This window comes from Ranitomeya variabilis, chromosome 3, assembly GCF_051348905.1.
Source record: "Ranitomeya variabilis isolate aRanVar5 chromosome 3, aRanVar5.hap1, whole genome shotgun sequence".
In the NCBI taxonomy this organism is placed as follows: domain Eukaryota; kingdom Metazoa; phylum Chordata; class Amphibia; order Anura; family Dendrobatidae; genus Ranitomeya; species Ranitomeya variabilis.
The window spans coordinates 637,591,111-637,617,836 of NC_135234.1; the positions used below are offsets into that span (position 1 = coordinate 637,591,111).

At 41.9% G+C, this 26,726-nt stretch overlaps 1 protein-coding gene across 1 annotated transcript in view; it reads left to right on the top strand.

The window, feature by feature from the left end:
• GDF11 (growth differentiation factor 11) overlaps positions 1 to 18,037 on the top strand; it is a 577,262-nt gene extending 559,225 nt beyond the window's left edge. The window contains exons 2-3 of the mRNA XM_077297585.1: positions 2,700 to 3,073; positions 13,892 to 18,037. Coding sequence (XP_077153700.1) covers positions 2,700 to 3,073; positions 13,892 to 14,272 — 755 coding nt within the window. The 3' untranslated portion in view covers positions 14,273 to 18,037. The remainder of the gene's footprint in view (positions 1 to 2,699; positions 3,074 to 13,891) is intronic.
• Positions 18,038 to 26,726: the final 8,689 nt, after the last annotated feature.

A 26,726-nucleotide genomic window follows, 5' to 3' on the forward strand; every position in this document is an offset into this window, starting at 1 on the left:
TTAATATTGACAAGCTTCAGTAACAAGAATGGATGTTTTTGCCATTAAAATGGGCACTGTAGGTGTTTTCCTGGCCTCCACTCACTGCCGACTATGCTTCCCCATTGACTTGCATTGGGTTTCATGTTTCGGTCGATCCCCGACTTTTCGCGGTAATCGGCCGACTTCACTCGACTCGACTTTTGACAAAGTCGGGTTTCGCAAAACCCGACTCGACCCCAAAAAAGTAAAAGTCGCTCAACCCTAGCTGTAACCAGTATAAAGAAATTATTATTTACTGTACATTATATTGCTGTTTGGCATTGCTGTAGCACTGTTTCATGGACTTGATGTGTACGCTTGTTAATCACTCTATGTGGGGGCTAATAAAGCATTCTGGTACTTGCTGATGGGGCTTGTTAAGCAATTTTTAATGGCTATTAACCTTTGGATGCCATAGCTCTTTTCCCATTTTGTTTTCTGTTTTTTTCCTTTTAGCTTTCCAAAAGCTAGAAATATTCTTATTTTTCAGTTAATACAGTCATATGAGTATTTGTTTTTTGTAATTTTGAACTTTTTAATTTATCATCTAATATATTGAAAAAATCTTTATAGGCTGGAATGAGAAAAGATGTGATGATTTAAACTTTTATATTATATATTTTTTCAAGATTCTTGTGATTTTTTTAAGCTTTCATTTACATTTATGTTTAGTCCCACTAGGAGCCTTAAACCTACAATCAATGATACAATTAAAACTTAACCTATATGCATTCTCTTTGTGTTCGCTGCCAGTGGCAGAGCTTTCTAGATGTAATAAAATGGAGCACCTGGGGGTCTTCATTAGGACTGTCAAGACATCCATCCCATTGGCATCCTGCAATCCCATTGTGGGGATGTGGGCTGATGATAGGATGAAAAAAAAGGCGAGTTACTATCTACTCTATGGACAATATGAAATGCTCTAATTGCTATGTTTCTTTGTTTGATTCATTATGTCATGATGCAATTTTAATTTATTTTTCCTAATTGAAAAAAGCAAAATAATTAAATGGGCATTGTATGAAGCATAAGTCTCCCCCTGGAATTGAAAATTAATTATGTATGTAATAGTTATAAGTAAACTACTTTTCATCTAATACATGTGTTGGATGAAAATCAGATTTCTACAAAGTACTTTCTTATCTTATGTTAGTGACAGCTGGACACTGTGCATTAGCAACAGAATAGTTTCCATAGTTTGAAAAGCATTTCTTTTGTGAATAATGTTTGTCACTTCTGGAGTTCAACGGGGAAAAGTATGGAAATTACATTAAAGAAGCACGTCCGTCAAAGTTTTTATCCTCTTAATATATTGCAATCATGTTATTATATAACACTGTGTACTTACAATTGTATGTCACTCTCCATAAGGAGAAACGATACCCCTTAGACCCCAGTCCAGAGCCTCTTACCTAGCCAAATCAGTTCTCATGCTTCGCACTGACGAGCGCCAACAGCCCGAAACACCGTGTCTGCGAATTGAGATGCTGATTTGGCTTTTATCCTAAGTCATATTGCACGACTCGTTAAAGGGTTGATTGTGACTTGTAGGATCGCTACTTCCAACAGGTGGCGCTATAGAGTTAAGTCCTCTTTTTCTCAGAAGAGGCAATTTGCATACTTACAATTGATCATTTTCCCTTTCTACCAAGCTAATTCTTCTCTTTTCTCTGCTCTATGTAGAAAAAGGAAGTCTCTTTTCCCTGTATGACTCATTCGACTCCTTACCCAGCTGTTCTGCTCCTCTCCCCTGCCAGGGACTTTTACAGTCAAGATTTATGTAGACTTTCTGTTTCTACATAGAACTTAGAAGGATTCAGCTAGTCTGTTTTTGATCAAGTGATGTCATTAACCTAACGAAAAAGAGAAATATTAATTCGGTATGATGACTGCAATATATTAAGAGGATAAACATTTAGATGGGAGGAGGAGTGCTTCTTTAAATTTGAACTTTGCCCAAAAGTTGAAAGCTGATCATTGACTGAAGTTTCTGGTGACTAATTCCTGATCACACTGCTGCTAAGATCTCTTCTCTCTTTGGATTTTAAGGAGGATAAGAGGAACAGATGGGAACTCTCAGATATTGTTACAAAGGATGGGTATTAAATTTGGTAAAAGTAAAAAGGAAAATCTTAGACCCCAGGCACAGTTTCTTCTTAAAAAGGAAACTGCACTTTACTCACCATCTCAGGATCCAGTACTGAGTCTTTGTCGGTGCTCCCGGTATCGGATATTGGCTGTGGTGCGGACTTTATGTAGCTGGAACACTCCACTCAGAGCCACTGAGCTTATTGATTGGCTGGAACAGTCAATACCAGATAACAGGACCAGCAGGGAAGGCTCAACGCTGGACTTAGAGATGGGGAGTAAACCATGGTTTGTCTTTTTATAGCAAACAAACTTCACCCCAGGATCAGAGTTTTCTGAAAGGGGGCAACCCCCTTAAGTAAGCCAAAAGTTTAAGGATGATATAAGCAATAACACCTCTTTATAAGTTTACATTGTTAAGATGGTTTGAGATCTCTTAAAATACCACTTTTTCAGTGTGATTCCTTTAGAGGAAAGCAAACTTGTGTTGAAAGTCAAAGAACAAAATGTAAATGTTTCTTACAATTTCTAAAGTGGCAGCATTCCTAACTTTCACTCATGAGTGACTATTCTTTCTCTTCCTTTTACAGCTGACCCAGTTGTGAGATTGGAAGGGAACCCTCACTGCTGCTACTTTAACTTCAGCCCCAAAATTATGTTCACCAAGGTAGTAAAAGCCCAATTATGGGTTTATCTGCGTCCTGTGCAGCACACCTCCACAGTCTACCTGCAGATCCTGCGCCTGAAGCCTATAACCGAAGAAGGCAGCAAACACATTCGCATTAGATCTCTGAAGATTGACTTGCATTCACGTACAGGCCATTGGCAAAGTATTGACTTTAAGCACGTGTTACAAAACTGGTTCAAGCAGCCACATAACAACTGGGGTATTGAGATTAATGCATTTGACCCTAATGGAAATGATCTTGCTGTCACTTCTCTTGGACCTGGAGCAGAAGGCCTGGTGGGTATATTTTCCATAAATTAATATATATATATATATATATATATATATATATATATATATATTATATATATATATATATATATATATATATATATATATATATATATATATGTCATATTACTAATTTCAGTTTAATTACATCCATATGATATAATTGCATTTATTAACCTACAAAGAACCCCTTCAATCATAACATGGTCAATTCTACACAACAAGAAGCTGTGTATTCCCAGTTATACAATACAGTACAAAAACTATAGGCTAGAGTGGAAAATTTGCTGCAATATAAGTATGTTTTAAAAATAATAGAAGTGTTAATAGTTTATCAATTAGCAAATTGCTAAGTGAATGAACAAAAGACATGTAAATCAATTCAATATTTGGTGTGACCATCCTTAGCCTTCAAAATAGAATCAGTTCTTCTAGGTATACTTGCAAAGTCAGGGATTTTGTAAGATTATTATCAGGTGTATGCTTAACCAGTTGCACAAAAAAGATGAACATGGGCATCATTTTCATATGTAGGTGAAACATAGTCATTAACGGAAACAGAAACACTTGTGTGCGAAACAAAACTGGGTGAGGAACAGCCAAACGCTTCTATAAAGGTGAGGTTGTGGAAGACACTTTCATATCACAGGTCATACACCATAGCAAGACTGAGCACAGCAACAAGACAGAAGGCAGTTTACCATTGAAATCATAAGATGTCCATCAGTACAGAACTGGCAGCAACCATTGGGAACAAACTAGTACATCTACTGTTTGGAGAAATCTGGCAAGAAGTTGTATTCATTGAGGAATTGTGATCAAAAAGTCATACCTTTGACATGGAAACAAAGCCAAGCAACTCAACTATGCATGAAACCATAGGAACTGGGGTGTAGAAAAATAAAATGGCAGTAGGTGTTCTGGATTGATGAGACAAAATGTAAACTACTTGGCTGTAAAAGAAGACAGTTTATTCACAGAAGGTCTAAAGAGTGGTACCATAATTAGTGTCTACAGGCAATAGTGAAGCTCGGTGGAGGTTCCTTGCAAGTGTGCAATTTGGCCAGGATTAATGTGGTCCTCAATGCCGATAAATACATGTTATCCATCATGCAAGACCATAAAGTAGGTGTCTGCAGCAGGACAACCATCCCAACCAGCCAATGTCATTAAGAACTACAGGTGCTTCTCACAAAATTAGAATATCATCAAAAAGTTAATTTATTATAGTTCAAAAAGTGAAACTCATATATGATATTGAGTCATTACCAACAGAGTGATCTATTTCAAGTGTTTATTTCTGTTAATGTTGATGATTATGGCTTACAGCCAATGAAAACCCAAAAGTCATTATCTCAGTAAATTAGATTACTTTATAACACCAGCTTGAAAAATAATTTTAAAATCCGAAATGTTGGCCTACTGAAATTTATGTTCAGTAAATGCACTAAATACTTGGTCAGGGCTCCTTTTGCATCAACTACTGCATCAATGTGGTGTGGCATGGATGTGTTATGGAAGCCTAGGTTGCTTTGATAACAGCCTTCAGTTCGTCTGCATTGTTGGGTCTGGTGTCTCATCTTCCTCTTGACAATACCCCATAGATTCTCTATGGGGTTGAGGTCAGGTGAGTTAGCTGGCCAATCAAGCACAGTGATACTGTTGTTTTTAAACTAGGTATTGGTACTTTTCGCAGGTGTCAAGTCCTGCTGGAGAGTGACATTTCCATCTCCAAAAAGCTTGTTGGCAGAGGAAAGCATGAAGTGCTCTAAAATTTGCTGGTAGACGGCTGCACTCACTTTGGTCTTGATAAAACACAGTGGACCTACACCAGCAAATTACATGGCTCCCCAAGCCATCACTGATTGTGGAAAGTTTACACTAGACCTCAAGCAGCTTGGGCTGTGTGCCTCTGCACTCTTCCTCCAGACTCTGGGACCTTGATTTCCAAATGTAATGCAAAATTTTCTTTCATCTGAAGACAACACCTTCGACCACTGGGCAATAGTTCAGTTCTTTTTCTCTTTGGCCCAGGTAAGACTCTACTGGTGTTGTCTAGTGGTCATGAGTGGCTTGAGACAAGAAATGTGACACCTGTAGCCCATGTCCTGGATACATGTGTGTTGTGCCTCTTGAAGCAATGACTCTAGCAGCAGTCCACTCCTTGTGAATCTCCCCCAATTTTTTGAATGGCCTTTTTTTAACAATCCTTTCAAGGCGGCGGTTATCCCGGTTGCTTGTGCACCTTTTTCTACCACACTTTTTCCTTCCACTCAACTTTCCATTAATATGCCTGGATGCAGCACTCTGTGAACAGCCAGCTTCTTTAGCAATGGCCTTTTGTGGCTTACCCTCCTTGTGGAGTGTGTCAATGACTGCCTTCTGGACATCTGTCGAGTCAGCAGTCTTCCCCATGATTGTGGAGCCTACTGAAATAGACTAAGGGACCTTTTTAACCCCTTCCCGACCTGTGACACAGCGTGTGCGTCATGAAAGTCGGTGCCAATCCGACCTGTGACGCATATGCTGTGTCACAGAATGATCGCGTCCCTGCAGATCGGGTGAAGGGGTTAACTCCCATTTTACCCGATCTGCAGAGACAGGGGGAGTGGTACTTCAGCCCAGGGGGGGTGGCTTCACCCCCCCGTGGCTACGATCGCTCTGATTGGCTGTTGAAAGTGAAACTGCCAATCAGAGCGATTTGTAATATTTCACCTATGAAAATGGTGAAATATTACAATCCAGCCATGGCCGATGCTGCAATAGCATCTGCCATGGCTGGAGACCCCGATCTACCCCCACCCCACCCCACCGATCACCTCCCCAGTCGTCCTTTTTGCCCCGATCTCCGTTCCGCTCCCCTCCTCCCTCCTGTCGGCTCCCCCGGTCCTCCTGTCCGCTCCCCAGGTCCTCCGATCCCCCCCGTGTTCCAATCCCACCCCCCATACTTACCTAGCTCCGATGTCCCTCCCGGTGTCCGGCCGTCTTCTTCATGGGCGCCGCCATCTTGGAAAATGGCGGGCGCATGCGCAGTGCGCCCGCCGAATCTGCCAGCCGGCAGATTCGTTCCTGCACATTTTGGTCGCTGTGATAAGTTCTATCACAGCGATCAAAATAAAAAAAATAGTAAATAAATCCCCTCCCTTTATCACCCCCATAATAAAATATAGAAAATATAATTATTTTTATTGTTTTTCCATTAGGGTTAGGGGTAGGGTTAGGGGTAGGGTTAGGGGTAGGGTTGCACTTAAGGTTGCACTTAGGGTTGCACTTAGGGTTGCACTTAGGGCTAGGGTTGCACTTAGGGTTGCACTTAGGGCTAGGGTTGCACTTAGGGTTGCACTTAGGGTTGCACTTAGGGTTGCACTTAGGGCTAGGGTTTCACTTAGGGTTGCACTTAGGGTTGCACTTAGGGTTGGGGTTGCACTTAGGGTTGCACTTAGGGTTGCACTTAGGGTTGCACTTAGGGTTGCACTTAGGGCTAGGGTTGCACTTAGGGTTGCACTTAGGGTTGCACTTAGGGTTGCACTTAGGGCTAGGGTTGCACTTAGGGTTGCACTTAGGGTTGCACTTAGGGCTAGGGTTGCACTTAGGGTTGCACTTAGGGTTGCACTTAGGGCTAGGGTTGCACTTAGGGTTGCACTTAGGGTTGCACTTAGGGTTGCACTTAGGGCTAGGGTTGCACTTAGGGTTGCACTTAGGGTTGCACTTAGGGCTAGGGTTGCACTTAGGGTTGCACTTAGGGTTGCACTTAGGGTTGCACTTAGGGCTAGGGTTGCACTTAGGGTTGCACTTAGGGTTGCACTTAGGGTTGCACTTAGGGCTAGGGTTGCACTTAGGGTTGCACTTAGGGTTGCACTTAGGGCTAGGGTTGCACTTAGGGTTGCACTTAGGGCTAGGGTTGCACTTAGGGTTGCACTTAGGGTTGCTCTTAGGGTTGCACTTAGGGTTGCACTTAGGGCTAGGGTTGCACTTAGGGTTGCACTTAGGGTTGCACTTAGGGCTAGGGTTGCACTTAGGGTTGCACTTAGGGTTGCACTTAGGGCTAGGGTTGCACTTAGGGTTGCACTTAGGGCTAGGGTTGCACTTAGGGTTGCACTTAGGGTTGCTCTTAGGGTTGCACTTAGGGTTGCACTTAGGGCTAGGGTTGCACTTAGGGTTGCACTTAGGGTTGCACTTAGGGCTAGGGTTGCACTTAGGGTTGCACTTAGGGCTAGGGTTGCACTTAGGGCTAGGGATGCACTTAGGGCTAGGGATGCACTTAGGGCTAGGGATGCACTTAGGGCTAGGGATGCACTTAGGGCTAGGGTTGCACTTAGGGCTAGGGTTGCACTTAGGGCTAGGGTTAGAATTAGGGTTAGAATTAGGGTTAGAATTAGGGTTAGGGTTGGAATTAGGGTTAGAATTAGGCTATGTGCACACGGTGCGGATTTGGCTGCGGATCCGCAGCGGATTGGTCGCTGCGGATTCGTATCAGTTTTCCATCACGTTTACAGTACCACGTAAACCTATGGAAAACCAAATCCGCTGTGCCCATGGTGCGGAAAATACAGCGCGGAAACGCTGCGTTGTATTTTCCACAGCATGTCAATTCTTTGTGCAATTCCGCAACGTTTTACACCTGCTCCATAATAGGAATCCGCAGGTGAAATCCACACAAAAAACACTGGAAATCCGCGGTAAATCAGCAGGTAAAGCGCAGTGCGTTTTACCTGCAGATTTTTCAAAAACTGCGGAAAAATCCACACAAATCCGCAACGTGAGCACATAGCCTTAGGGTTAGGGTTGGAATTAGGGGTAAGACTAGGGTTAGGGGTGTGTTGGGGTTAGGGTTGTGGTTAGGGTTGGGATTAGAGTTAGGGGTGTGTTGGGGTTAGTGTTGGAGTTAGAATTGAGGGGTTTCCACTTTTTAGGCACATCAGGGGGTCTCCAAACGCGACACGGCGCCACCATTGATTCCAGCCAATCTTGCGTTGAAAAAGTAAAATGGTGCTCTCTCCCTTCCGAGCCCCGACGTGTGCCCAAACAGTGGTTTACCCCCACATATGGGGTACCAGCGTACTCAGGAGAAACTGATCAACAACTTTTGGGGTCCAATTTCTCCTGTAACCCTTGGGAAAATAAAAAATTGCGGGCTAAAAAATTATTTTTGAGGAAAGAAAAATGATTTTTTATTTTCACGGCTCTGCGTTATAAACTTCTGTGAAGCACTTGGGGGTTCAAAGTGCTCACCACACATCTAGATAAGTTCCTTTGGGGGTCTAGTTTCCAAAATGGGGTCACTTGTGGGGGGTTTCTACTGTTTAGGCACATCAGGGGCTCTGCAAATGCAACGTGACGCCCGCAGAGCATTCCATCAAAGTCTGCATTTCAAAACGTCACTACTTCCCTTCCGAACCCCAACGTGTGCCCAAACAGTGGTTTACCCCCACATATGGGGTATCAGCATACTCAGGAGAAACTGGACAACAACTCTTGGGGTCAAATTTCTCCTGTTACCCTTGGGAAAATAAAAAAATCAGGACTAAAAAAATTTTTTTTGAGGAAAGAAAACGTATTTATTATTTTCACGGCTCTGCGTTATAAACTTCTGTGAAGCACTTAGGGGTTCAAAGTGCTCACCACACATCTAGATAAGTTCCTTTCGTGGGTCTAGTTTCCAAAATGGGGTCACTTGTGGGGGGTTTCTACTGTTTAGGCACATCAGGGGCTCTGCAAATGCAACGTGATGCCCGCAGAGCATTCCATCAAAGTCTGCATTTCAAAACATCACTACTTCCCTTCCGAACCCCGACGTGTGCCCAAACAGTGGTTTACCCCCACATATGGGGTATCAGCGTACTCAGGAGAAACTGGACAACAACTCTTGGGGTCAAATTTCTCCTGTTACCCTTGGGAAAATAAAAAAATCAGGACTAAAAAAATTTTTTTTGAGGAAAGAAAACGTATTTATTATTTTCACGGCTCTGCGTTATAAACTTCTGTGAAGCACTTAGGGGTTCAAAGTGCTCACCTTACATCTAGATAAGTTCCTTTGGGGGTCTAGTTTCCAAAATGGGGTCACTTGTGGGGGGTTTCTACTGTTTAGGCACATCAGGGGCTCTGCAAACGCAACGTGATGCCCGCAGAGCATTCCATCAAAGTCTGCATTTCAAAACGTCACTACTTCCCTTCCGAACCCCGACGTGTGCCCAAACAGTGGTTTACCCCCACATATGGGGTATCAGCATACTCAGGAGAAACTGGACAACAACTCTTGGGGTCAAATTTCCCCTGTTACCCTTTGGAAAATAAAAAATTCAGGGCTAAAAAAAATTTTTTGAGAAAAGAAAATTTTTTTTTAATTTTCATGGCTCTGCGTTATAAACTTCTGTGAAGCACTTGGGGGTTCAAAGTGCTCACCACACATCTAGATTAGTTCCTTGGGAGGTCTAGTTTCCAAAATGGGGGCACTTATGGGGAAGCTCCAATGTTTAGGCACACAGGGGCTCTCCAAACGCGACATGGTGTCCGCTAATGATTGGAGCTAATTTTCCATTCAAAAAGCCAAATGGCGTGCCTTCCCTTCCAAGCCCTGCCGTGCACCCAAACAGTGGTTTACCCCCACATATGGGGTATCATCGTACTCAGGACAAACTGGACAACAACATTTGGGGTCCAATTTCTCCTGTTACCCTTGGGAAAATAAAAAATTCTGGGCTAAAAATCATTTTTGAGGAAAGAAAAATTATTTTTTATTTTCACGGCTCTGCGTTATAAACTTCTGTGAAGCACTTGTTGGTTTAAAGTGCTCACTATGCATCTAGATAAGTTCCTTGGGGGGTCTAGTTTCCAAAATGGGGTCACTTGTGGGGGAGCTCCAATGTTTAGGCACACAGGGGCTCTCCAAACGCGACATGGTGTCCGCTAACGATTGGAGCTAATTTTCCATTCAAAAAGTCAAATGGCGCGCCTTCCCTTCCGAGCCTTGCCATGCGCCCAAACAGTGGTTTACCCCCACATATGAGGTATCGGCGTACTCAGGAGAAATTGCCCAACAAATTTTAGGATCCATTTTATCCTGTCGCCCATGTGAAAATTAAAAAATTGAGGCTAAAAGAATTTTTTTGTGAAAAAAAAGTACTTTTTCATTTTTACGGATCAATTTGTGAAGCACCTGAGGGTTCAAAGTGCTCACTATGCATCTAGATAAGATCCTTGGGGGGTCTCCTTTCCAAAATGGGGTCACCTGTGGGGAAGCTCCAATGTTTAGGCACACAGGGGCTCTCCAAACGCGACATGGTGTCCGCTAACGATGGAGATAATTTTTCATTCAAAAAGTCAAATGGCGCTCCTTCCCTTCCGAGCCTTACCTTGTGCCCAAACAGTGGTTTACCCCCACATGTGAGGTATCAGTGTACTCAGGAGAAATTGCCCAACAAATTTTAGGATCCATTTTATCCTGTTGCCCATGTGAAAATTAAAAAATTGAGGCTAAAATAATTTTTTGTGAAAAAAAAGTACTTTTTCATTTTTACGGATCAATTTGTGAAGCACCTGGGGGTTTAAAGTGCTCACTATGCATCTAGATAAGTTCCTTGGGGCGTCTAGTTTCCAAAATGGGGTCACTTGTGGGGGAGCTCCAATGTTTAGGCACACGGGGGCTCTCCAAACACGACATGGTGTCCGCTAAAGATTGGAGCCAATTTTTCATTCAAAAAGTCAAATGGCGCTCCTTCCCTTCCGAGTTCTGCCGTGCGCCCAAACAGTGGTTTACCCCCACATATGAGGTATCAGCGTACTCAGAACAAATTGGACAACAACTTTCGTGGTCCAGTTTCTCCTTTTACCCTTGGGAAAATAAAAAAATTGTTGCTAAAAGATTATTTTTGTGACTAAAAAGTTAAATGTTCATTTTTTCCTTCCATGTTGCTTCTGCTGCTGTGAAACACCTGAAGGGTTAATAAACTTCTTGAATGTGGTTTTGAGCACCTTGAGGGGTGCAGTTTTTAGAATGGTGTCACTTTTGGGTATTTTCAGCCATATAGAACCCTCAAATTGACTTCAAATGTGAGGTGGTCCCTAAAAAAAATGGTTTTGTAAATTTTGTTGTAAAAATGAGAAATCACTGGTCAAATTTTAATCCTTATAACTTCCTAGCAAAAAAAAATGTTGTTTCCAAAATTGTGCTGATGTAAAGTAGACATGTGGGAAATGTTATTTATTAACTATTTTGTGTCACATAACTCTCTGGTTTAACAGAATAAAAATTCAAAATGTGAAAATTGCAAAATTTTCTAAATTTTCGCCAAATTTCCATTTTTTTCACAAATAAACGCAGAAATTATCGACCTAAATTTACCACTATCATGAAGCCCAATATATCACGAAAAAACAATCTCAGAATCGCTAGGATCCGTTGAAGCGTTCCCGAGTTATTACATCATAAAGGGACACTGGTCAGAATTGTAAAAAATGGCAAGGTCATTAAGGCCAAAATAGGCTGGGTCATGAAGGGGTTAAACACTTAGCAAGCCTTTGCAGGTGTTGTGTTTTTTGTTAATTATTCTAATTTACTGAGATAATGATTTTTTTTTTTTTTTTTTTGTCTGTAAGCCATAATCATCAACATTAACAGAAATAAACACTAGAAATAGATCACTCTGTTTGTAATGACTCTCTATAATATATGAGTTTCACTTTTTGTATTGAAGCAGTGAAATAAATTAACTGGCATTGCAAGTCTGTTTGGGATTACAAAAAGATTACAAAAAAATACAAAAGGATTTGCAGAAATGTACATCCATTGAAGATTTGTGTTTAGTTCTTCAAGATGTTTGAAATAATCTTCCTACTGAGTTCCTTCAAAAACTATGTACAAGTGTATTAGGGCTAGCGGAACGCACCGAGTATAGATAGGTAGCTACAAGGTGCGTTCGCAGCCCGGTGTGCACCGTGCAGAGATATCTACTGCAAAGTAACGGCAAATAACCTCTGAGCTCACAAGTGGGTTAAGCTTCACCCCGTGTGAACTGGAAGCGATCTCTGTGGACTCACAGAGTCGCACTGTACACAAAACTATTACCCTAACTAAGGGTTGTGCTTACTCTGGAACTCTTCTGTGCTAACCGCACTCATGAAGAAACCAGATGCTAAGCCAAGGCAAATTTCCCCACTGACGCTAGCTGCCTGCCTGAGTGTACAGTCCCAAAGCTACAGCCTCACACCACATATGTATAGAGTGGTATAGTATCCACTGGCATAAGCCAAACACATTTGATACTAGCGCATGGCCGTGCGGCCATGCGAACCTTTTATAGTTGCAACTCTACAGGACCTTCCTGGTGGACCAATAGGAGCTGCAACAGGGCCTGAGCATGTGACCCCCGACCTCCAATGAGAGGTCCTCCCGTGGGCATGCTCAGTGTGTGAAAAGCAGGACTTAGTCCCAGAGACGCCTGCTCGCCGCTGACCAGTGCTGGCTACAAGGGCAGAGCCAGGAAAGGCAACAGTAACTATTCACACAGTATCAGGCTGAGCCAGACGCTGGGACCGACGTCTCCACTGAGCAGGTTCCACTGCGGCTGGAGGAGAATGGGAGACCGCAGCAGATATGGTTCGAGATTCCTCCTGTGCAACGGCGGGAACTCGACACCTAACAAAGTGTGGCTAGAAGAATTGGTCACATCAAATATTGATTTGATTTAGATTTCTCATTCATTCACTTTGAATTTTGTTATTTGATAAATATAAATTATTAACACTTTTATTTTTATAGTATTCTAATCTTACTTTGCAGCATTTTTTCCATATCTTCCTAAAACTTTTTCACAGTACTGTATAAAAAATATAGCTTTATAAGTATCAAAGGGTAATCAATAGTACATAAAAAAACTGATATATCTAAAAAACAACATACTAGGCCCTGTATATATCAGTGGCCTAGTGGTACACTAGCATCAAGGTAGCAGAGATGATTGTCTTCCCTGTGGTGAGATACCACTTTCATTTTCCAAAAATAAAACCTCTGAGAAATAAGGTGGAATCTTATTGATTGCAGTTACCAACTACTGTAATCTTTCTTTGCACCAGTTTTGATATATTCCCTAATTGCAATGTGTCCTTGGTATTTACGTGCAGCCATAGTGATAATTTGCAGGTAAATACCGTTTTAAACTTGTGGCAGTCTAATTGGAATGCCATATTCACAGATAATGCTCCTTTACTAACACTTTGCTCTGCATCATGTGTGCTGAGCGGGATGTCGGTCAAGGAGCAGAGGGACTGACTACAGCGTACTCATGTCTAGTGAGTGCTGATTTTTCACTGCCCCAGAGCCACCACAATTATGAGATGCAAGCAACACTAGGCAAGAATATAATTTAATTTTCTCCCCGTAGATGTTCTTCCCATTAGACTATCGAACATTTAAAGGCATTTAACGGATTAACACTATGCCTCTAAATTCTCATTGACCTAAGATACAACCTAGAAATTTATTTGAGCATGTTAACATCTTTCTCATCCCGAAATATTGCAAATACGCTAAGCTGGTGCATGGCTTCCATACTTCTTTAATTTCAAATAATGTGAATTAAAGTTATGGATGCAAGCTGTGGCCTGACTATGGGTCTAAGGATCTGAACTGACAGCTTCATAGATTCCCAGAAAGCTGTTAGTTTGGGTCCTTAGACCCATTGTTGGGCTGGAACTTGCATCTGGAATATGCACATTTAAAGTAGCTTAAGGAAGTATTTGAATGTGTTAATAATAGTTAATGTTACTTTCATTCTTCCCTACTTTCCACATTGCTTTGTTTTTAAGCATATTTGTTTTCCCATACAGCACCCTTTTATGGAATTGCGTGTTATGGAGAACAACAAGCGATCAAGGCGAAACTTGGGTCTTGACTGTGATGAGCACTCTACTGAGTCACGTTGCTGCCGCTATCCGCTTACTGTGGACTTTGAGGCCTTTGGCTGGGACTGGATTATTGCTCCCAAACGTTACAAAGCCAACTACTGTTCTGGCCAGTGTGAATACATGTTCATGCAAAAGTACCCCCACACTCATCTTGTCCAACAAGCAAATCCACGGGGGTCCGCCGGTCCTTGCTGTACCCCTACCAAAATGTCACCCATTAATATGCTATATTTTAATGACAAACAACAAATTATTTATGGCAAGATCCCTGGAATGGTCGTAGATCGTTGTGGATGCTCTTAAGACTTTGGCTCTCTGTCCTCTATAACTACTCTTATTCAAGTCTTTTCTTTCTCTCAAGGGTACAAGCAGACCAAAATCTGGTATGGGGATGGTTCAGTATATAAGCTGCCAATCCCTTTATCCAAACCTAGTTAAAACACTAGATATTTGACACTTTTATGTGTTATTTCTGCATTTAGTTAAGCTCTTGCGATGACTGCCATTTTCTTTACATGTGATCAATATGGCACCTCAGTTTTGGGCCCATTCCTATGTAACTATCATGAAAAAACATCAAGTAGCAGCTCAAATCATGATGTGTCATATTGCACAGGATGAAATAGACCTGCTATCGTTTAGGCAGCTTACAGTGAAAGCTAATCATTGTGCAAAAATGCTCATTTCAAGGGTGTATGAAGGGGATATATTCACTTCTAAGATTTTTTTTATTTTTTTTAGTATTTCTTGCAAGTTGTTGTTTGCGAACTAGGGCCAAAAAAGATCTGTTTTGCACTTGACAACTTCCTATTGCATTATAAATATTTTCTCAAATTGGTCTTCTCGGAAGTACATTGCATAGATTGCTTTGTGCTTTGCGTTCTACTCACTCACACACAACCCTCCCTAAAATCACTGGAAGTTCCCTCCTACCTTAAATCTTTTGCAACTGTTCCCTTAAAGGGAAACTCCAGAAGAATATTCTCTGGAGGTTGCCTGTGTCTACTGCTCTGTGCAATACAAAATGCAAAGCATAAGTTAAATAAAGAATTCCCTGTAAGTTTCCACTTTTGGCTAATCATGTAACGTCTTTGTCCTTTCCTCGGTCATATGCCATACATAGCATATGTATCAGGAATCCTGTTTAAAGAACAGTGGCAAAGGTCTGGATCAGCAACCAACAAGTTAGTCTTAAAATTTGAAAATATAAGAATAAACTAGAAATTCTGCCCAAAAATTGTTAGTGTTTAGACTGGATTTTCATCCTATGGCAGTCCAGTGGGTATGGAATCACAAGGAATCACAGTGTTGATGCTTCTCAGGGATTGGGCTAACATCAGATTTGAGTAAAGTTCCTATTTATCATGTTTTATTAATTGGTTTGTGTCATGAGTTTGTGATATACAGACCAGTAAACTACAGATCATTTCTATTTTCAGTCTATCCTATGAAGGAAATATGCCCCTTCTATTATTTCAATCGACTTGCACTTATCAATAGTTACAATTCTTATTTGGTTTTGTTATGTATGTAGTTTCGTTTCTGTTCTTCAAAAGGGGCTCCCAAAATGATACACCATGGCACCCATATTATCTGAAGTCACCCAATACTTTTAAGTCGCATGAATACAATATGTTCTAGGTACCTATCTATACTTGCACTTCTACATGGGTATTTTAGGACACTGTGAGAAAGCAATCAATTATTTTATGTGATGTGTGGCGATAAATGATATGGAGCTGTTCATATATTAACCACTGTTTGCAGCCATAGTAAGAGTATCTTCTGACTTCAGTGCCTTGGTCCCGAAATGCCCTTTAAATAGAATTTTTCTGTCCAAAATCTACAGTGTATATAAATATAAAATTGAACAAAGACCGACATTATTTGTAACATCTACTAATACCCTGCCAGGGTGCGGATGCCAAATTTAACATTGAAAAATAGGACAACTCCCATAATCAATGAGACCTATAGAGAAATGGAGTATGACGCCCCCAAATAATAACTAATCAAAATATCGCAACTAGTGAAACAAATATAAGCTTTATTACATAATCCAAAAACATATCTAAAAACTCAATGAGAATGGCAGGAAATGGTGATGACACAACAGTCGGAAGCAGCAGTACCATACAATCAAAATATCTGCACCATGTAGCATAAAGGAGGCGCTGTACATACAGTGCACACCATAAAGTACAAAGACCTGTATGGCATATTTGTACTAACAGTCTCCCACTAAGTCAGGAGACATAGCGATGCCTGATTACAGGCTAGATCACAGTTAAACCAGTATGTAAACTATAATAGTAAAGTGCAAAAGTGCATATAGGAAATGCTAACCATAGTGCTTACCTATGTGGGTATGGTATCCGCTGGGTCCGTAGCCCCGACGCACGTTTCGCTAATCTAGCTTCCTCGAGAGGCTTGTGTGAGTTGCTACTCTGAGGGGGCTCCTTTTAACATGCCCAAGCCAGCTGATGATAATTAGCACCGCTCTCTGGAGCGCATGAGAGGCGGATCACAAACTGCAACCACGTCACATCCGGCAGTCCCAGTATAGGAGAGAGTCAGGGAGAAAAAACACTCCCCTGATGTCAGTGACTCACTCCCAGACCGGCTGGACACCATCAGGGGCGTGCGCTTAATCCGGATCCACTGCGCATGCGCGCACCGCGGCCGCCATCTTGCTTACTAGCTAAGGTATGGGCAGATAAACTGTAAGTATGCAGTACACGGACGCGGTGAGAGCAGCACCCATAATGTATATAGACATCACATAGAATACAGACCAATATCTAGGGGATGTTTGTACAATGCATACATGAATAATTTCACACAATTACAAAGCGCAAAACATTTCTCCATTTGATACTTTGTCGGTCTGTATCCTGGTCACTGTCAGAGTATTCAGGTGCTTGTTCCCATTGAGCGGTGCCAAACTAAGACAGGTCAACTGGGCAGTAAGTCCCCTCAGTAGAATGATTACATCGACAAAAGTCCATAACATCTCAACTAAACATAAAAAATTAAAAATAATAGTGAATTAAAATAAAAATAAGAATAAATATAAACAGCAACAACATTAAAAACAAGAGAGACAGAAAAGGAACAAAGCGATATATTTAAGTGGACCAAATTTGACAAGCATAAAGGGAAATAGATGTATCACAGAAAGGGAAGGAAGGAGAGCTTCTCATTTAGCCCATAGGGTGCCATAGTCCCAAGGGACACAATCCAGCGACATTCCATCTGGGCCAATATTTTCTTGGGGTCACCGCCCCTGATGCCCAAGTGGACCCTATCGATACCGCGAACACTAAGTGCTTGTGGGTCACAGTTGTGGTATAATTTAAAGTGCCGCGGGATAGTCTTTAGGACTGAAATATCAGTCACATCCCTAGCTGCTCTGATGTCCCTAACATGTTCCCTAACCCTAATGCGTAATTCACGTGAGGTGAGACCAATATAAATTAGGTTACATGTGCACACGGCATAATATACCACATAACTGGTACTGCATGAAACATAGCATGTGATCCGGTAGTCCCTACCTCCATCCGCCGATGTGAAGCTGGTGGCTCGTACGATGTTTTTACAAGCCAGACAAGAGCCACATGGGTAGCATCCCCATCTCTGCGGGCCTACCCCAAATACATTTGGTGTTTTTGCTACATAGTGGCTTCTGACAAGTAGGTCTTTAAGATTGCGGCCTCTCCTTGCTGTCAAAAGGGGTCTATCTGGTAGGAACTGTTTCAATGTTCTGTCAGTTAGCAACACGGACCAATGTTTGTCCATACTCTGTCTTATATTATCCCATTGATTATTGTATGTCATGATACACCTAAGTGGCGGATCACTACAATTTTTGGGGTGAGTTTTAGCAAGGAGTTGCCAGCGGGAGGTGCCCCTAGCATGAGAATAACCTTTGTTAATGGACCTCCTGCTGTATCCCCGATCCTGGAAACGTTGTTTAAGGTCCCGAGCCTGACCCTCATGTACTTTATGGTGTGCACTGTATGTACAGCGCCTCCTTTATGCTACATGGTGCAGATATTTTGATTGTATGGTACTGCTGCTTCTGACTGTTGTGTCATCACCATTTCCTGCCATTCTCACTGAGTTTTTATATATGTTTTTGGATTATGTAATAAAGCTTATATTTGTTTCACTAGTTGCAATATTTTGATTAGTTATTATTTGGGGGCGTCATACTCCATTTCTCTATAGGTCTCAGTGTATATAAATATATCAGTTTTACTCCATTTAACCCCAAATTCTGGATTTCAAATTAAATAGCTTTAAATTGTAGTGACTAGGAGGAAATTAGTAATTTTACAATAGGCTATGGAAACTTTTATAGTACATTTAGTACATTCACAATGTCCAAAAAAAATGGCTAAAACATAAATGAGTCTATTTTTCATATTTTTTAGAGGAACATATTAACTTCAAATCTAATATCAGCAATAAAATTAGCTGTGAGGAATGAAAGCTTGAGCAGAGGAGGCATACGTCGGTGTATTTCATACTCCACAAATGTAGAGAAGAAAATCTCAGACTATAGGATCAGTTTATTTTTGGAATATTTGTTATGGGTACTTTAGCAATGGGGGTCCAAAGGATCACTTTTTTATTTTGGGTAGGAGGGGGGTTCAATGGCACCATTTGCACTATAGAAGGTCTTTGGACCAGTGGAAGAAGAGATGCCATTTTTTTGTTCCTGTTTAGTCTCCAACAGGCTCCAGACTTGAAGGGACAGGTTGTCCAGATGCTGTAAATTCTTTCTAGGAGGCATTGCACTGTAAGCACCCACATGCATCAGAATTGTACATCCAGGACTACTAGAGGTAGTTCCTTCCAAGCTGGGACTGTCCATCATTTATTTGTGTATGTTTATCTTTGTGAGACAGTTTGTAGCAGGTATGTATTGATTTTGAAAAAAAAAAAGGTTGTTTTCTGCTGCAAGGTGATTCCCTGCTATTAAAAAAGCAAGAAAAGAAACTAATGCCTACTTTAGGGGGTGACAATATCCTTATGCCAAATGCTAATTAAGCCCTGTGTTGCTGTGCAAGCATCCACAAACTTTAATGGACGATATTAGTCACAAACTTTACTTGACTGTTTGTAATCAGTGAACAGTTCTTTTTGCGGCTTCGAGCTTTGAGCTATAATATAACCATTATTGCTATCATTACCTGATGTTCTCGTAACTACATGCAAAGGCACACACCATTTACTGCACTCGCATTTGGCGGCTGGATACTTTAACAAATGGATTTTTTTTTTTTTTACACCAGCTCTTTGAAAAGAAGATGCAAGGAGGATTTTTCTTTTCTGTGTTGACTTGCCAAAATGACAATGCCCAATGATACTGTCATTAGTCAATGACAGATACTCTGACGACGGAACATTTGCTAACCAGTGGGACATTAGATCTTTTGCCTTATCTGTGTGTGTAAATTTATGTATATTTGTTGACTCATATTTCTCCCATACAGAATTGTGTGTGAGATCTGTGTAGACATGTTCTCATATAATTTGTCTATATTGGAAAGGATTTTTTTTTCCTATGAAGGAAACTTGGTGCTGTGACTTTTCTGAAAAACATGCTTCTTTTCCACAAAAATACTGTTTCAATTCTATGTTTAATTTAATACTATATTTAACTAATATAAATTATTCCAAGGACAAACTGTGGGATCCCCCATTGGTATTGTTCAATTTAATGTAGCAGGCCAAATAAATTAAGACATGAATTGGTTACAGATATGTTTATAAGGCATAGGCACAAGACAGTAAAACTTCATTTTGAGATGACCATATAAAAATAGCATTACAAAAAAGGTTTTCCATGATGATGGCTACTTTGAATATTATTTGGTGGAACTTGAAAACTTAGACAAGACATCTGGTGTAAATAGATGTGTAGCTCTCCTCAAAGAGGTGGTCTTCTGAAGTTATTCTGAATTTATATTGCAGATATAATTACACCAATGTTTTGTCAATTTCTTCTTTCACTTGTAGTTTTGTATAGAGGATTGATATATTTCAAATGTATATTTCCATAAAAGCAGCAATTAAGGTTATACAATTTCTAAGGAAGATGGAAACTTCTAAACCTTGGCTGGCTATGTAGTAACTTGGTCGTTTTTCTGAAGATATGGTGGGTCAGGGAGTCTTAATGGGCTGGCCTGAGCTTCCAAGATATCTTAAAAATTGAGCTGCTTGGACACTCCAAATAAAGAATGACATTGTATTTCATGTTAAGTCTGGGGCAAATGGGTCTACTCTTACTTTTCCATGAATTTTATTAAAGATTACACTTTTTAATTATACATAATTAATATATTATTGTGATGTGCTAGCAAAACCTTTGAAAAAGCACAATCCACATCACAACCTGTGGGTGGCCACACATTGACACATATTGCATAAATGACAACCAACTATCGTAGAATAGTGTTTTTGCAAAGCTGGTCATCTTGCATCGCTCATCTCTGGATATGTCAAAGGAAGGCGAAAGGTAAGAAAGGACACATCTGTTAATTGGGATAGTTCTATGATATTCTTTAGTACCTCACTAGAGAGATAACTCAGTTGTGCCACTTTTGGTAGATAAGCTGGTACACTATTAATGCCATGAAGCACTAGCTGTAGTGTATCAGCATGGCAAGAAGAAAAAACAAGGTCAGGTTGAACTGCCTGAAAGGTCCCACTGATTTACATCAAGAGATCATTATTATAAATGATGTAAACGTTTGGGGTGGAAGCCTTGTTACAGAAGTTTCAGTGGAGCCCAGTAGTCATAGGCCACATCTCTGGGTAAGATAGCCTATCCTGAAATTTTGCACCCCTCTCCAGGGCCGTATTTAGAGTTTCTGCTGCCCTAGGCAATTTTAGTGCTGCCTCCCCCTTTGGTGAGTATGACACTATCGGCAGTGACTTTGGCAAGAATCGCTGATGTGAAAGTCGCCTTTTGCAGCAGATCCGGCAGTTTTTCTGCATGTGCCGCGTAACGGATCACTTACGGCAACACTGCGTTCGGCCTCATTCATTCCCTATGTGATTTGCGGCACTTGCCATAATCTGGCAAATGCGGTACCATACCTCCCAACTTTTGAAGAAGGGAAGGAGGCATAAAGTTTGCGGTGCACGTAGTGTGCTGCGTCAAATTTTAGGCCACGCCTCTGACCACACCCATTTCACAACTAGTCACACCCATATCCACGTCCCAACCACAGCCATTTAGCACTGCTGATCACACTGTTTTATATACAATAATTATAAACGAAAAAAATATGGCCACAGTGCTCCATACTGTATAACGGCCACACATGATGCTCAATACTGTATAATGGCCATTGGCCACACATGATGCTCCATACTGTATAATGGCCACACATGATGCTCAATACTGTATAACGGCCACACATGATGCTCCATACTGTATAATGGCCATTGGCCACACATGATGCTCCATACTGTATAATGGCCACACATGATGCTCCATACTGTATAACGGCCACACATGATGCTCCATCCTGTATAACAGCCACACATGATGCTCCATCCTGTATAACGGCCACACATGATGCTCCATACTGTATAATGGCTACACATGATGCTCCATCCTGTATAATGGCCACACATGATGCTCCATCCTGTATAACGGCCACACATGATGCTCAATACTGTATTATGGCCACACTCAGTTCTCCATACTGTATAATGACCCCCCTCCTGTATGCATGGCTCATATTCACCCCCCTGTATGCATGGCTCATATTCACCCCCCTACTGTATGCATTGCTCATATTCCCCCCCTGTATGCATGGCTCATATTCACCCCCCTGTATGCATGGCTCATATTCACCCCCCTGTATGCATGGCTCATATTCACCCCCCTGTATGCATGGCTCATATTCACCCCCTGTATGCATGGCTCATATTCACCCCCCTGTATGCATGGCTCATATTAACCCCCTTTAAGTATGGCTCATATTCACCCCCCTACTGTATGCATGGCTCATATTCCCTGTTATGGTTTCCAATGGCAAGGAAACATCAGAAGCATAGAATAAACGGACAAGCTCTCGGGTGATGGAAACTAGAGCTGACCGCGATGCTAAACCTACACACCACACTAGAAGTAGCCAGGGGGCATTCCTGCGTTGTCTCTAGATGCCGCGCGCCAGCCGGAGAACTAACTACCCCTGGTAGAAGAAAACACAGTCCTGGCTTGCCTCTCCGATCTCGGAAGCATCAACTTCCACCTGAAAAGGAAGAGAAACATCAGGCTGGCACAACACTGGAGCAGAAGAAAAACGGCGCTTAAGCTCCCGAAAGGCCTCCACAGCAGCAGGAGACCAATCTGCAACATCAGCACCCTTTTTAGTCAAATCAGTCAAAGGCCTGACAACGCTAGAAAAACCAGTTATGAATCGACGATAAAAATTAGCAAAGCCCAAAAATTTCTGAAGGCCCTTAAGAGAAGTCGGTTGCGTCCAGTCACAAATAGCCCGAACCTTCACAGGATCCATCTCAATAGAAGAGGGGGAAAAAATGTACCCCAAAAAAGAAATCTTCTGAACCCCAAAAACACACTTTGAACCTTTAACAAACAGAGAATTGGTCCGCAAAACCTGAAAAACCCTCCTAACTTGTTGAACATGAGATTCCCAGTCATCCGAAAAAATCAAGATATCGTCCAAATACACAATCATAAATTTATCCAGATATTCACGGAAAATATTGTGCATAAAAGACTGAAAGACCGAAGGGGCATTTGACAGACCAAAAGGCATCACCAAATACTCAAAATGGCCCTCGGGCGTATTAAATGCGGTTTTCCACTCATCCCCCTGCTTAATTCGCACCAAATTATACGCACCGCGAAGATCAATCTTAGAGAACCACTTCGCCCCCTCAATGCGAGCAAATAAATCTGTCAGCAATGGCAAAGGATACTGATACTTGACTGTGATCTTATTCAAGAGTCTATAATCAATACAAGGTCTCAAAGAACCATCGCTTTTAGCTACAAAAAAGAACCCCGCTCCAAGAGGAGACGAAGAAGGACGAATATGTCCCTTTTCCAAGGACTCCCTAATATACTCTCGCATGGCAGCATGTTCAGGTACAGACAGATTGAATAGACGACCCTTAGGAAATTTACTGCCAGGGATCAAATCTATGGCGCAATCGCAATCTCTGTGAGGAGGAAGAGAATTAAGAGTAGATTCCTCAAAAACCTCACGATAATCAGACAAAAACTCAGGAATTTCAGAGGGAATAGATGAAGCAATGGAGACCAAAGATGTGTCCCCATGATTTCCCTGACATCCCCAGCTTAGTACAGACATTGTTTTCCAGTCAAGGACTGGGTTATGAGTTTGCAACCATGGCAATCCCAGCACCAACACATCATGTAGATTATACAGTACAAGGAAGCGAATCACCTCTTGATGGTCTGGAGTCATACGCATAGTCACTTGTGTCCAGTATTGTGGTTTATTACTAGCCAATGGTGTAGAATCAATACCCTTTAAAGGTATAGGAACTTCCAGAGGCTCTAGATCAAACCCACAGTGCCTGGCAAAGGACCAATCCATAAGACTCAAAGCGGCGCCAGAATCCACATACGCATCCGCAACAATAGAAGATAACGAACAAATTAGAGTTACAGACAAAATAAACTTGGACTGCAAAGTGCCAATAGCAGAGGATTTATCAACTTTCTTTGTTCGTTTAGAGCATGCTGATATAACATGAGTAGAATTTCCACAATAGAAGCACAAATGATTTTTGCGCCTATAAATCTGTCGTTCGCTTCTGGACAGAAAGCTATCACATTGCATACTCTGTGGTGCCTCTTCAGAAGACACCGCCAACTGGTGCACAGGTTTGTGTTCCCGTAAACGCCGATCAATCTGAATTGCCATTGTCATGGACTCATTCAGACCAGTAGGCGCAGGAAACCCCACCATGACGTTTTTTACAGCATCAGAGAGACCTTCTCTGAAAATTGCCGCCAGAGCGCACTCATTCCACTGAGTAAGCACAGACCATTTTCGAAATTTTTGGCAATATATTTCGGCTTCATCTTGCCCCTGAGAGAGGGCTATTAGGGCTTTCTCAGCCTGAATCTCCAAATTTGGTTCCTCATAAAGCAACCCCAAAGCCAGAAAAAACGCATCCACATTGAGCAACGCAGGATCCCCTGGTGCCAATGAAAATGCCCAATTTTGGGGGTCACCCCGCAGTAAAGAAATAACAATTTTTACTTGCTGGGCAGGATCTCCAGCAGAATGAGATCTCAGCGAAAGAAACAATTTACAATTGTATTTAAAATTTAGAAAACAAGATCGATCTCCAGAAAAAAACTCCGGTATAGGAATTTTAGGTTCAGACCGAGGAGCATGTAACAAAAAATCTTGTATATTCTGAACTTTAGAGGCAAGATTATACAAATTGGTAGCCAGACTCTGGGGATCCATATTTCAACAGATAAAGTCTGAGCCATTCAGGGGTTAAGAGGAGAGGAAAACAGGAGACTGCAATTAGAGCTGGAGTGCAACTTCAGAGGAAAAAAAAAAAAAAAAAGGTTTCACACAGTTCCTTTTCTCTCCTGCTTCAGCCTATAGATTAAACATTTGGGCTGGCCATACTGTTATGGTTTCCAATGGCAAGGAAACATCAGAAGCATAGAATAAACGGACAAGCTCTCGGGTGATGGAAACTAGAGCTGACCGCGATGCTAAACCTACACACCACACTAGAAGTAGCCAGGGGGCATTCCTGTGTTGTCTCTAGATGCCGCGCGCCAGCCGGAGAACTAACTACCCCTGGTAGAAGAAAACACAGTCCTGGCTTGCCTCCAGAGAATGTCCCCACAGGAGATAGCAGCCCCCCACATATAATAACGGTGAGAGCAGATGAAAAGACACACGTAGTATGAAAGCAGATTTAGCACAGAGAGGCCCGCTAACTAAATAGCAGAAAGATACAACAGAGGACTTCGCGGTCAGCTGCAAAACCCTTCAAAACACCATCCTGAAATTACCTTAACTCATGTGACAACTCATGCCACTGGAGTGGTAATTTCAGCCCAACAAGAGCTTCCAGCTGCAGAGATTCACATAAGTGCAAACTGGACAAAACATACAAAAATAGACTTAAGGACTAAAGTGTCCAACTTAGCTGAGCAGAAAACTGGGAGCAGGAACATGCAACAGAATCACTCTGGATACATTGATGGCCAGCATTAGAATGACTGAGGAGCAAGGTTAAATAGGATACTCCCACATCCTGATAGGAACAGGTGAACTGAGAAGGCAAAGCTTGCAGGACACCAGTACCACAAGAGACCACCGGGGGAGCCCACGAACCGAATCACAACAATTCCCCCCCAGTATGCATGGCTCATATTCACCCCCCTGTATGCATGGCTCATATTCACCCCCCTACTGTATGCTTGGCTCATATTTCCCCCCCTGTATGATTGGCTCATATTTCCCCTCCCCCCCGTATGCATGGCTTATATTCACCCCCCTGTATGCATGGCTCATATTCCACCCCCCTGTATGCATGGCTCATATTCCACCCCCCTGTATGCATGGCTCATATTCCACCCCCCCTGTATGCATGGCTCATATTTCACCCCCCCTGTATGCATGGCTCATATTCCACCCCCCTGTAAGCATGGCTCATATTCCACCCCCCCCTGTATGCATGGCTCATATTCTACGCCCCCATCTTGAATCGCGCGGCTTACCGTCCTCCTTCTTCCCCCCTCCCCTGTCCCCCCATCCCTCATACTCACCTGTTCCTCACCGCGCGGCCGCGACGTCCCTCTGGCTGTCCCGACTCCCGACGCGCTGCACCTTCTTCCTGCGTGAGCGGTCAGGTGATACCGCTCTGCTCATTAAGGTCATGAATATGCGCATATTCATGACCTTAATTAGCGGTACCACGTGACCGCTCATTCAGGACGAGCTCCAGACGCCGAGACCAGGCATCGCTGGAGCAGGGTGAGTATCGTCTTAAAGGAGGGCGGGCGGGCGTCCAGGGGGGGCGGGGGGACATTGGGGCGGGGTCAGTCGGGAGGTCACCCAGCTTTAAAAACAAACAAAAAAAAAAAAAAAAAAAACCTTGCTTAGGTGCCGCCCCCTGCATTGTCCCTGCCCTAGGCACGTGCCCTCACGTGCCTAGTGGCAAATACGGCCCTGCCCCTCTCTGTAACATTCCATGCAGTTTTTTTTAGAATGACTTTTGTCTCTGTGTCTTACATATCTACAGAAATTAGGCAGGCGAGGCTGATTTCAAATGGAATTACCCTTTTAAATGCGCTTGTTCAATGACTTTATACAACATTTTTAGAACACATTTATACAACAATTTTAGAATCCACTGCTCCTAAATATCTAAGAACTGAAAAATGACTATGTGATCTCAATATATATTATTAAATCATTCATGGTACAAACGCTGTTAGGGCAAGATTTGCTTTACAAAACAGATCCATCATGAAAACTTATGTGTATTAGTTCAGATTTTATGTTAGAATTGCAAATATTAAATATGGTTGAACTTGCAGCACCAAGTCAGCATTACGTGTAATAAGTATAATCCTTTGTAATATTAGTTGCTAATCACCTGTACATTATATTTTGTCATGTTTCATAAATTACTGGTTCTGTCTGCTTTATCTTGAATTACTCTATATATTTCTTTGCTGATTCAATCTCAGTTT